We start from the raw sequence: 13,385 nt of genomic DNA, 5'->3' as shown, positions 1-13,385 counted from the left end.
GACCCCTCCTTGGGTTTCCAAGGCAGTATCACTACGGAAGTAGATTGCCCCAACCTTCCTTCCGAGGAGTGGCTGGTGGGTTTGAACCACCAGCCTTCTGGTTAGCAATCAAGTGCCTTAGGCACTATGCTACCAGAGCTCCTATAAACACCAATAGCTAACATATATTGAGCACCTCCTAAATGTCTGGCACTCCACTTACTGATTTTTGTGCACAAGGGAATAGAATAAGTTGGTTGTTAGGAGTGCTTAACATGGAATCAGATGGTGTAGGTCCACATTCCCTCCTCTCCTAGTTGTGAGCTGGCTGATCTTGGGCAAGTTGCATAACTTCTCTATGCCTCAGTTTCCTCATCTGTGAAATGGTGATGATAATGATATTCACCACAATTAGGTGTTATGAGGATCAAATGAGTAATACCTATGTAGTAAGTTCTCAGTACTGTTTACCTGGTTTTATCATTATTGCCATTGTTTTCAGATTGAATCCTCTCAATAGTCCCATGAGGGTAGATAACCTTATTATCCTGATTTCACAAGCATGTAACTGGGGTACAGAGAGGATGGGTCATCTGGGTCTACTTCCTGCTTACAAGCAGCCCCTCCATCTCCAAGTAGGGAGATACTACAGGTCAAGGGAGATACTACAGGTCAAAGGATCACAAACTCAGATGCTCACAAGGCCAGCTGGTTAAAGCCAATGATCGGTGGCCCTTCATACACGCCCTCTGCAGGGAGGGGTGGGGACTGTGGCAAATGGCAGAGGTATGCCCTGGTCAAAGGAAGCAGCTGCTCCTTAGCTTCAGCTCTTGGTGGACTTGAAGGCATGCTGGCCCAGGTGGCCAGTTCTTTTAATTCTTCTAGAACAGTTGGAACTCTGTTATTATGTAAAAGCTTCCCAGATTGGGGGAGTGGGTTATTATGTAAAAGCTTCCCAGATTGGGGGAGTGGGTTTGCTGGTCCGATAGAGCCTGGTGGAACCGCTGAGACTATAGCCCCTAGCTGCCCTTCAGGTCTGGAATTGAACCCATACCTGTGGTTTCCAGCCAAACAAAATACAGGCATATGAGTTGAACATTTACCTCAAGTAGATACACTCCTTGGAGAGAACAACCATGGGAGAAAGAAGGGCTGCTTATGCACAGGGAGACAGCTCAGGGGGCAGGAGTCCATGGAGGGATGGAACAGGGAAGAGGTAACTATGGGGAGGAAGTGGGAGGGAAGCTGTTGCATTGTGGTAAACTGTGGTCAATGTCATGAGACAAAGTATATGTGAACTGCTGTATGGAAAGTTAATTTGCTCTGTAAATCTTCACACAAATCACAATTAAAAAAAATAAAAATAAAAGTTTCCCAGATTAAATACCAGTAACTAATTTTTTTAAAAAATTAAATATTGAGTGGAGTAAGTAGAACACCTCTATGGGCTTAAGGGACAGTATGAGAACCCTGGCTCCCGCATTGCAGGAAGGTCTCCAAAACCAGAGAGATTTGGGCACTACCTCTGGTGGTTGGTCCCCATCTGAGACCCTTTTTGTGGTAGAGGCCAGGGCTCTCAGCGCTTCTTCCTGGGCTCTCACATCCTCTCTGCAGGACCCTGACCTCACCTTTGCTTTCTGTGATTTTTTTTTGTTTTCTCATCTATAGCCACAACTGTCCACCTCTGTGTATGTGAGGAGCCTGAGCAGTACCAGAAAGATATAACCAGAATTCTCCAGCAACATGAAGAGGAAAAGAAGCAGTGGGCACAACAGGTAAGGCCAGGTGACTCCAGCCCCTCTCTTCTCTCCCTGGTCAGCCAACCTTGATAAATCCCAGAGGGCCTACTTTTGGTTTTTATTGTTGTAAGTATATCTTACTTATTTTGCCAAGACAAAACAAAAAACCAAGCTTGTTGCCTTTGAGTCAATTCCAAGTCATGGTCATCCCATTTATTACAGAATAGAACTTCTCTATAGGGTTTTCTTGGCTATAATATTTATGGAAGCAGATTGTCAGGTCTTTCTTCCTCCCTGCTGCTGGGTGTGTTCAAACCACCAACCTTTAGGTTAGTATTCAAGTGCAAACTGTTTGCACTTGAACAAACATTTGTATCAAGCCACTCTGTGACAGGCACATTGGTTAAAGCAAGCAGAGCTGGCAGCAGCTCTCACAAAGCTGACGGTCTATTTGGGAAGAGTAAAAGTCATTGGTACAGCTGGCTTATACGCTTGACCTACTTCATGGTTGGGTGGGTCATAAAACTAGTTCTGGTCAATGAGCTCTAAAAAGAAGAACCAATGTCACTTCTGGACCTAGCATTTAATTGCTGGTTCAAGACCTTAAGTGGTCTTTCTAGCAAAGTGACCAGCTTTACTCAAAACGATAGTTGCTCCATCATCCTGGGTCCCATTACTGATAGCAACAAGCATAACCACCTGCCAGGAGTTGATGTTGTTGTTGTTGTTGTTGTTATGTGCCATCGGGTCAGACCCAACTCATAACAACCCCTCCTTGGCTTTCCAAGGCGGTATCACTCTGGAAGTAGATTGCCCAACCTTCCTTCCAAGGAGTGGCAGGTGGGTTTGAATCACCAGCCTTCTGGTTAGCAGTCAAGTGCCTTAGGCACTATGCTACCAGAGCTCCCAGGAGTTGATATAGTGAGCAAAAACAAAACCTTTTCTTTTAAGTCATTGAGACTTTGTGGATTGTTGCTGCAACATAACTTCACCTATTCTGACTAAGACAGGAAGTCAGATGTTAAACACAGTTCTACAGAATTAACTACAAGTGCTACAAAAAGTTTAGAATGTAATGGAAGTACATGATAGAAACTCTTAACCAAGTTTGTGGGATCATAGAAGGCCTCTCTGAGAAAGTATCACTCAAGACAAGACTTTAAAAGTTAGCTGGAAATGAAAATCAAGGGCAGCCTACAGAATTACTGACCTGTCATCGTCAAATATCAAGGTCATGAAAGATGAGGAAAGACTGAGGTACTATCCAGAGTGAAACCAAACCCAAACCAAGCTCACTGCTGTCGAGTCGAATCCAACTCATATAGACCTCTCCTTGGATTTCCAAGGTGGTATCTCTATGGAAGTAGAGGAGTGGCTGGTGGGTTTGAACCGCCAGCCTTTGGTTATCAGTCAAAACTGTGACAGCTGAATAGAACTCACAGCCCAGGCGTTCCTTTTTCTCATTCTTGCTTGGTTCCTAACACTTCCCTGCTCTTGGCCTCAGTTTCCTTCCTTGTAAGAGGAGTTGCTCCCTTATAGGGCAGCTGAAAGATCCTATTAGAGTATCCAAAGGCTTTCTCTAAATAATTTTGATTGGTTGTTTTAAATTGCAAATATGAAACTTGCTCGATATGAAATATTCAAAATTGTGAATTTTTTTTCCAAAAAAAAAAAATGCTTTCCAGTTATAAAGTAATTGGCCTATTAAATTTTTGGATTATTTGTTAGTTGAAGAGTTTGCTCAGGATTCCATTCATTCTGCAGACTTGCTGAGGTCTCACAGGGTATAGGGTGCTGCTGTCTTGTGCTATAGGGTCATAGGGAGGAATCAAATCCAGAGCCTGTCCTCAAGACCTTCATTTGGTGGTGGGCTGCAATGAACGCCCCAAACACATTTAAAATATTCTTTGCTTAGACACATTTTTCAGAAACATATTTCTTATAACAGGTAGATTAATTATGTCTGTGCATCTTTAGTCTGTTTTGGTAGAATAACTGTCCTGATATCATTTGGTACTGATGAGGAGTCCTTAGTGATGAGACTTGAAACAGAACTTAAAACCAAAAATAAATAAATAAATCCATTGCTGTCAAGTTGATTCTGTCTGATAGCAACCCTATATGACAGAGTAGAACTGCCCCATGGGTTTCCAAGGCTGTGATCTTTACGGAAGCAGACTGCCACATCTTTGTCCTGCAGAGCAAATGGTGAGTTCAAACTGCCAACCTTTTGGTTAGCAGCCAAATATTTAACCACTGCACCACCAGGGCTCCCTTGTAAGGGGATCACCAAACACAGCCCCTTCATTGTACAGAAAGGGAAACTGATCCCCAAAGAGATGTCAGTCAGAGTTCTCTAGAAAAACAGAATCAGCGACGAGAGAGAGAGTTATTTCAAGGAATAGGCTCACCAAATTGTGGGGACTGGAATTTAAAATCCACAAGTCAGGTGACAGGCTAGAGACTCCTGCAGGCTTACATTCCAAGCTCCGTAGATCAGGAGACAGAAGAGAGAGGTGAGAGTTCTGCCAAAATAATCTATATCTATTCTAGACACAGAACACAACCTAAGAAAATGTTCTTTTTGCTCTTAAGGCCTTTGATTGATTGATTACATTACATTACGTTACATTACATTACACCAAAACCAAAACCACTGCTATCGAGTCAATTCTGACTCATCGTGACCCACATTGGGTTTCCAAGGCTATAAATCTTTACAGAAGTAGACTGCCTCACCTTCCGCCAGTGGAGCAGCTAGCTGGTGGGTTTGAACCACCGAACTTCTGGTTAGCAGGCAAATGCCTTACCCACTACACCACCAGAGCACCTTACATTACATTATGGAAAGTAATTATATTACATCACATCACATTACAATACATTATATTAGGTAATCTGCTTTATTTAAAACCAACTGATTTCATTGCATATAACCACTCTATACCAACAACTAGACTAGTATTGACCAAACACTTGGCAACAACAGCCTCACCAAGTTGAAACATAAAATAAAACATCACTACAGAGAAAAGGCACAGGAACCCTGGTGGTGCATTGATTACGGTTGCTAACCAGAAGTTTGGTGGTTCAAACCCACCAGCTGCTCCGTGGGAGGAAGGTGAGGCAATCTACTTCCATAAAGATTTATAGCCTTGGCATATGAATTGAACATGTACCTGAAGTAGATACACTCCTTGGAGAGAACAATCATGGGAGAAAGAAGGGCTGTTTATGCACAGGGGGACAGTCCAGGGGGCAGGAGTGCACGGAAGGATGGACACAGGGAAGAGGTAAATATTGGAAGGAAGTGGGAAGGGAGCTGTTGCATTGGGGTAAATTGTAGTCAATGTCATGAGACAACATGTGTGTAAACTGCTGTATGGAAAGTGAATTTGCTCTGTAAACTTTCACCCAAATCACAATAAAAAAAAAAAAAGAAAAGATTTATAGCCTTGGAAACCCTATGGGGTCCGTTCTCTGTTGCTATGAGCTGGGATTGACTCAACATTAGTGGTTTGGTTTTGATTTTTTTTTTTTTGACAGGGAAGGAGATGGCTGAAGGTACTCAGTGGCAGGCTAGGGCTAGAACCTCTTTAAATTGTGCCTTGCCTCTAAGTGTGCCCCTCAGCTGTACTTTTACAGGTAGCAAAGGAATTGGAAAACATCTCAAGTCTGGGACCATGAAAATGTTTAGAACGTTCAGCTTTCAGAAGTGTAACTTTGGGGTCACAGCTACTGTGCTCAGATCTCTGGAGCGTGCCTGGTCTGAGGGAGAGACTGGTTCTGTGTGGCCCCAGAGGGCAGAACCAGGATTCAAAGGTAGAGGTTAAAGAGGCTGCTTGTAACAGTAAGCCCTATGCATGGTTAGAATTAGCAACCTTGAAAGTTAAGGAACTTTCGTTGAGTATGTGCAAGCAGAGAAAACACAGTAGCATTCGGGCTGTAGGAATGAGCACTGGGACTCAGGACTTCGAAGGACCCTTTCCCCCATGACTCTGAGAACCCCTTCTAAGTCCTGAAGATGGTGAAGTCCACCACGCTGCTGCATGACTTGGAAGTCTTTTATCGGTGTCTTTTCCCATAACTTGGATGACAGGGTGCGACTCTGATCACCAAGCTCTGCATAGCTCCAGGGTTTAGTGAGTGGATGAGTGATGTTGTCCTGAACCTACTCCCAGGTGGAGAAGGAAAGGGAGCTGGAGCTTCGAGAGAAACTGGCTGAGCAGCGACTTGTCCTGGAGGGAGAGAACAAGGAGGCCCTGAGAGGTAAGCATGGACAGTGCTCCTCTGGGGAGGCTGTTGGTGAGGTCTTCTTTCTGGTCTTACCTGCAGAGTTCACACAAGGGAGACTCTCACTGGTTCTCCCCTCCTGCTCTGGTGTACAAGCAGTTGACTACATCAGAGTTGGAGTTTAGAGAGTTGGCCTCAGAGAGGTGATAGGCTTTTCCTTTGGGGCATGGCTCTACCAGTCTGGCACAGTGCTATATTTTGCTATAGTTGAAATGGCTTTTTCTTTCTTTTTTTCTCTGCATTTTTAAAGCACTGAATGTTCATTAAAGGAAATTTGGAAAACTTAGACAAATAGAATTTTTCAATATCCATATTGATATCCACAGTGATGACGGTTCTTAAAATGTATGGTTAGGTGAATTGTTTTAAAAAATAACTTTGTTTCTTCTTATGTCACCAAATGTGATCACCACAGGAAATTTTAAATCTATGAATTAAAGAAAAAAATGTATAGCATAGTGGTTAATATCTCAGACTCTGGAGTCACAGTCCCTGGGTTTGAATCTGAGCTTTACCACTTACCAGCAGTATGTGTAACCTTTAAAAAGTTATTTAACCTTCCTCAAAGATAATAATTAAATGATTTAATTAATATGCATGTGTGTGTACCTAAGAGTGTGTATCTAGAAGTACCTGACAAGTAGCAAGTAATTATTGTTGTTGTTGTTGTTTGCCTTCGAGTCGGACCCGACTCATAGCGACCCCTCTTTGGGTTTCCGAGGCGGTATCACTATGGAAGTAGATTGCCCAACCTTCCTTCCAAGGAGTGGCTGGTGTGTTTGAACCTCCAGCCTTCTGGTTAGCAGTCAAGTGCCTTAGGCACTATGCTATCAGAGCTCCCAAGTAATTATTAGCACTTATAATTTTATTATTGAGAAAGTTAAAGTCATGTAATTCCACCCAGAGGTGGCCACTGTTGCCAGTTCGATAACACCGTTGTTGTCAGTTGCCATCAAGTTGGCTCTGACTCATGGCCACTTTGTCTCTAACAAATGTAATGGTTCATGATCACTGGTGTGTTTGAGTCCATTGTGGCTCTTGTGTCACTTCATCTCATTGAGGGTTTCCCTCATTTTCTTAGATCTTTTTAATTTCTTTTCCTTTATATATGCATAGAATACATCGATGCATACACACTTTGAAAGGGAGGTAAATTGGTTTTCCTTATTTGAATTTAATTGAATTATTTGCATTAACTTCTTGTCATTCAGCTCTTCTATTAATTAAAGTTTTAATAACTGCATAGTATTCTAATATGTAAACCAAAAAAAGAAACCAAACACCCTGCCGTTGAGTCAGATCTGACTCATAGTGACACTCCTTGGGTTTCCGAGGCAGTATCTCTACAGAAGTAGATTGCCCTATCTTCCTTCTGAGGAGTGGCTGGTGGGTTTGAACTGCCAGCCTTCTGGTTAGTAGTCAAATGCCTTAGGCAGACCCTGATTTATTTAACTAAGCCCCTTTGGTTAGTCTAATCACCAAGCTCTGTGTAGCTCCAGGGTTTAGTGAGTAGATGAGAGATGTTGTCCATAACCTACCCCGAGATGGAGAAGGAAAGGGAGCTGGAGCTGGGAGAGAAACTGGCTGAGCAGTGACTTGTAGTGAGTTCTCACTTTGAATGACGCTTTGCTTCTCTTCTCTTTTCTTTGTTTGTTTTTTAATTATTATACAGTAAAGGTGAGCTTTTGGGGGTGTATGGTTCCGTGAGCTCTAACACATATATGGATTGGTATAACCATTACCACATCAGGGTACGGAAGAGTTCCATCACCCCCAAAAACTCTTTCAGGCTACCCCTTTGTGCTTGCACCCCCTCCAAACCCAACCCTTGGCAAACACTGATCTTTTGTTCCATCAGGTAATTTTAAACCTTTTGGCATTGTTTACAATAGCAATGATATTTCTATCATATTTCTATCAGTGAACCCTACGGTGTTAAATCTTCACCATGTTCATGACTTACCTATAGAATAACATGCTAGTCAAATTTTGTGATAAAGGTTATGCATATTTTCAAGGTTATTGGAGTTGACCTCCAAAATGCTATGCTGGCATTTTGATTATCCTTTAATCATCAATGTTTGCATGACCTTTCCCCAGAGTTATTTATCTTTTAAAAATGCAATTATGGAAACAACCTAGATGTCCAACAACTGAGGAATGGATAACCAAACTTTGGTACATTCACACAATGGAATACTATGCAACGCTAAAGAATAATGTAGAATCTGCAAAACACCGCATAACGTGGATGAACTTGGAGGACATTATGCTGAGCGAAATAAGTCAGTCACAAAAGGACAAATATTGTATTAGTCCGTTATTGTGAAAGTTAAGGAAAGGTTTATATATTGGAGGACATTTTCTTTGTTGGTTACCAGGGGTGGGAGGGAAGGGGAGGGAATGCTGTTAGATAGATAGAGATAAATATTGATTTGGGTGAAGAGAAGGGCAATGTACCAAATGTGAGTGACCAATATGGCAGCATTGAGGATGAGAAAGACAGAGAGAGTTACATGGGCAGTACAAACAACAAATATGAACCCCTTTGTAAATACAATACTGAGTTGTCAATGAAAGCAAACATGGGTATAGGGACGGATAGATGGGTGAACAAGCTAAACAATTATGTATGTCTAAATGGAGAGTGTATCCAAGATCATATACAGGGTTGGCAGACAATGGGCCTCTCAGGGTGCAGAAGAGTATGAAGGGATGGACACTGGGAGGAGGTAACTATGGGGAGGAAGTGGGAGGGGAGCTGCTGCATTGTAAGTTTTGGTCAATGACATGAGACAAAGTATATGTGAACTGCTGTATGAAAAGTGAATTTACTCTGTAAATCTTCACCCAAATCCTAATTAAAAAAATAAATAAATAAATAAATAAATAAAATTTTAAAAAAGTGCAATTATGATTACTTTATATATAAAATGTTATATACTGTTATTTGCCATTAACACTGTATCTAACATGTTTCCAAGTAATTATGCAAAATGGTTAATACTCCATAGCATACATGGTTTTTCTTATTTCTCATGAATCTAGGCATCTAGATTTCAGCTATTATAAATAACACTGAACTAAACATCTTTTGCATAAAGATTACCCACAGTTCATATTATGTCCTTAGATTCCCAGAAATTGAATCATTAGAACAAAGGTCTAAACAATTTTAAGAATCTTGAAACATATTGCAACATTAACACAGTCCGTTTTGAAAGGAATTGAAACCCTTGCCTGGGAATTTGGCAATCCTAATACACCCTAGGAAACTGGGCTACTCACTTAATGTCCTTGAGCCTCAGTTGTGTTTCTATATCTATAAAATCTACCTCCCCTCTCTCACAGGGAAAGCAACTTCAGTCTCCAGCCCTGCTCTGATACTATTTTTAGCATTACAAAGAAAGTATATGGATAAGAAAAACCTCCTCTTGTAAAAACCCCAAAGGGGAAGGAATCGTCCTGTCTAGAGTTCTTCCCTATCAATCAGAATTCTTTCTGTTATTTTTTAATTGCTTGGCACATATTAAGTGCTACGTAAGTGTTGATTAAATGAGTTAATTGAAAGTATAGTATGAGAGGGAATATATGGGGTTTGTTTGTTTAAAGGGAAGTACAAGATAACTGGCAGAGACTAGTAGTGGGTTCTCACTTGGGTGATCCTTTGCTTGTCTTTTCTTTCTTTCTTTGTTTTTTAATTATTATACAGTAAAGGTGAGATTTGGTGTATACAGTTCCATGAGTTCTAACACATGTGTGGATTGGTATAACCATTACCACATCAGGATACAGAAGAGTTCCATCATCCCCAAAAGCTCTTTCAGGCTACCCCTTTGTGCTTGCACCCCCTCCAAACCCAGCCCTTGGCAAACACTGATCTATTGTTCTCCCTCACTATAGTTTTGTCTTTTCAAGGTTGTCATAAATGAGATCATACAATATGATTTTTAGACTGGTTTCTTTCATCATGATGCCTTTGTGATCCATCCAAGTTATGGTGTGTTTTAGTAGTTCGTTCTTTTTTAATGCTGAGGTGCATTCCATTGTGTTTCCATTCACTTGTTGAAAAAACATTGGGCTCTTTCCAGTTGGAGGCTATTATACATAGAGCTGCTATAAACATCCATGTTACAGATTTTTGTGTGGACATAGGTTTTATTTCTCTTGGGTGAAAACACAGGAGTGGAATATCTAGGTCATATAGTAAATGTATGTTTAACTTTATGAGAAATAGCTGAACTGTTTCCCAGAGTGACTTTACCATTTTACATCCCAATTAGCAATCCATGAGAGCTTCAGTTGTTCCATGTTCTCATCAACACTTGTTATTGTCATTATTTTTTATTTTAGCTGTTCTAATATGTGTGTAGTGATATCTTACTGTGGTTTTAGCTGCATTTCATAATGACTAAGATGTTGAACATCTTTCCATGAGTTTTTACCATCTGTCTATCCTCTTTGGTCCAAATGTCTGGTAAATTTTTTTTTACCTATTTTTTAATTGGTTTATTTATTCTTACTGTTGACCTTAAAGAGATCTTTATATATTCTCAATACAAGTCCTTTGTAGTTGTAAATATTTTCTTCCACTCTCTGTTTTTCATTCTCTTAAAAAATGTCTATCACAAAGCAAAAATTTTAATTTTGATAAAGGCAAATTTATTATTTTATTCTTGTATTGATTATGCTTTTTATTTCATGCTTCAGAAATCTTTGTCAAACCCCAGGTCACAAAGAGGTTCTCCTATACTCTCTTTGAAAAGTTTTATGGTTTTAGGTTTTACATTAAGATCTATGATCTATATAATCATGTGGTTGTTTTCTTTAGACTGTTAATGTAGTAGATTGCCTTGGTTTGAGTTTCAAATGCTGAACTACCCTTGCATTCCTAGGATAAGCCCCAAAACCAAAACCAAACCCACTGCCATCTAGTTGATTCTGACTCATATCGACCTGCAAAGGGTTTCCAAGGCTATAAATCTTAGCAGCAGACTGCCTCATCTTCTCCCATGGAGCAGCTGCGGGGTTCAAACTATGAACCGTTGGGTTAACAGCCCAATGCCTTAACCACAGTGCCACCAGAGCTCCTTGGGATAAGCCCCAAGTCTTGGTATATTATTCTTTTTATATATTGCTCAATTTGATTGCTAATGTTTTGCTGAGGATGTTTGTGTCTATATTCATGAGGAATACTGGTCTGTGGTTTTCTTTTCTTGTACTGTTTGTCAGATTTTCGTATCAAGGTAAAGTTTGCCTCATGGGCTGAGTTGGGAAATGTTCCTTCCTTTTTCTGTTCTGGAAGAGATCAAATAAAATTGTTGTTATTTCTTCTTAAAATATGTAGTAAAATTTACCTGTGAAACCATCTGGGCCTGGGTATTTCTTTTCTAGGTGTTTAACTACAAATTCAATTTTTAAAATAGTTACAGAAATGTTCAAGTTATGTGTCCCACCCCGGGTTAATATTGGTAGTTTATGGGTTGAGGAATTGGTACATTTCACCTAAGTTGTTGAATTTACGTACATATACTTGTTCATAAACCAAACCACACCCATTGCCATCAAGTTGATTCCAACTCATAGTGACCCTCATTGGTTTTCTAAGGAGGTAAATCTTTATGATAGTAAATTGCCCCATCTTCCTTCCACGGAGCAGCTGGTGGGTTTGAACTGCCAGGTTAGCAGTCAGATGCCATAGGCACTGCACCACCAGAGCTCCTTATACTTGTTCAAGCTATTCTCTTAATATTTTTTTAAATGTCTGCTGCATCAGTAGCTATGCTATCTCCTCTTTCATTCCCGATGTTGGTACCTTGTGTCTTATATATTTTTTTTTTCTTTGTCAGTCTTGATAAAGGTTTAGCAATTAACTTTTTCAAAGAACTAGATTTTTGTTTCATAGACTTCTTTCTTATTTTTAAATTTTCAGTCTTGTTGATTTCTGTAACTTTTTTTTTTTTTAATTGTGATTTGGGTGAAAGTTTACAGAGCAAATTTACTTTCCATACAGCAGTTCACATACACGTTGTCTCATGACATTGACTACAATTTACCAAAATGCAACAGCTCTCCTCCCACTTCCTCCTGATAGTTACCTCTTCCCTGTGTCCTTCCCTCCATGCACTCCTGCCCCCTGAGCTATGTCCCTGTGCATACACAGCCCTCCCATTCTCCCATGATTGTTATCTCCAAGGAGTGTATCTACCTAGTGTAAATGTTCACCTCATGCTTTTTGTTTGGCTGGAAACCACAGGAGTGAGTTCAGTTCCAGACCTGAAAGGCAGCTAGGGGCCATAGTCTCAGTGGTTCCATCAGGCTCTATTAAACCAGCAAACCTGGTCCCTTTTTTTTTTTTTTAATTTTGAGTTTTGTTCCACATTGTTATAGCACTCTACCCAGGATCTCCTACATAAATCCCCCTCCGAGTGGTTGACAGTGGTAGCCGGGCACCATCTATTTCTGGTCTCATAGTCATATAGGCTGAGGATCACATGGTATACCCCCTTGGACTAATTGTTTCCATGAATCTTTAGTTTTCTGCTTTGCTCTGGATGAGGAGAGACCCAGCGTTGCATCTAGATGGCTGCTTGCAAGCTTCTAAGATCCCAGTTGCTACTCACCAAAGTAGGATGTGGAACAATGTTTGTGTAGTATGTTATGCCAATTGAGCTTGATGTCCCCTGTGACTGTGGTCCCGAGCCGACAGGTTCAACTACTCGCTCTCTCTGGGTAGCTGGCTGTGCCCAAGAAGTGATTACAACCTTGTCCCTTGTCAGCTCTACTATACATCTGAGAATTCTTACAGAACATACAAATACACTTGTAGAAACATTGTCTGCCAACCCTATACATGGTTTTGGGCACACTCTCTCCTGCATAGACACACCTACTAGTTCAGCCTGTCCACCCATCTGTCCACCTGTATACCCATGTTTACCTTCACTGACAACGCAGTACTGTATGTGCAAAGGGGTTCATCTTTGTTGTCTGTACCTCCCATGTACCTCTCTATGCCCTCTTCTTCCTCAATGCCACCATGTTGATCACTTACATTTGGTAGATTGCCCTTCTCTTCACCCAAAATCAATACTTGTCTCTCCCTGTCTAACAGTATTCCCTCCCCTCCCCTTCCACCTCTAGTAACCAACAAAGAAAATTTCTTTCCATATATAATCCTTTCCTTGACTTTTTATAATAACAGACTAATACAATATTTGTCCTTCTGTGATTGATTTATTTCACTCAGCATAATATCCTCCAAGTTCATCCATGTTATGCAGTGTTTTGCAGATTCTACGTTATTCTTTAGGGTTGCATAGTATTCCATTGTGTGTATGTACCATAGTTTGGTTATCTATTCTTCAGTTGATG

General features: G+C 40.7%; 1 protein-coding gene across 1 annotated transcript in view; it reads left to right on the top strand.

The window, feature by feature from the left end:
- Positions 1-13,385, top strand: part of CCDC69 (coiled-coil domain containing 69) — a 61,680-nt gene that overhangs the window by 41,483 nt on the left and 6,812 nt on the right. The window contains 2 exon segments of the mRNA XM_007943657.1: positions 1,648-1,754; positions 5,900-5,987. Of these exon segments, the coding sequence (XP_007941848.1) occupies positions 1,648-1,754; positions 5,900-5,987 (195 nt within the window).

Source organism: Orycteropus afer, unplaced genomic scaffold, assembly GCF_000298275.1.
Source record: "Orycteropus afer afer isolate SDZICR_OR568_19922 unplaced genomic scaffold, OryAfe1.0 scaffold00110, whole genome shotgun sequence".
NCBI classification, from domain to species: Eukaryota; Metazoa; Chordata; class Mammalia; order Tubulidentata; family Orycteropodidae; genus Orycteropus; species Orycteropus afer.
This window is presented reverse-complemented; position numbering and strand designations above follow the sequence as displayed.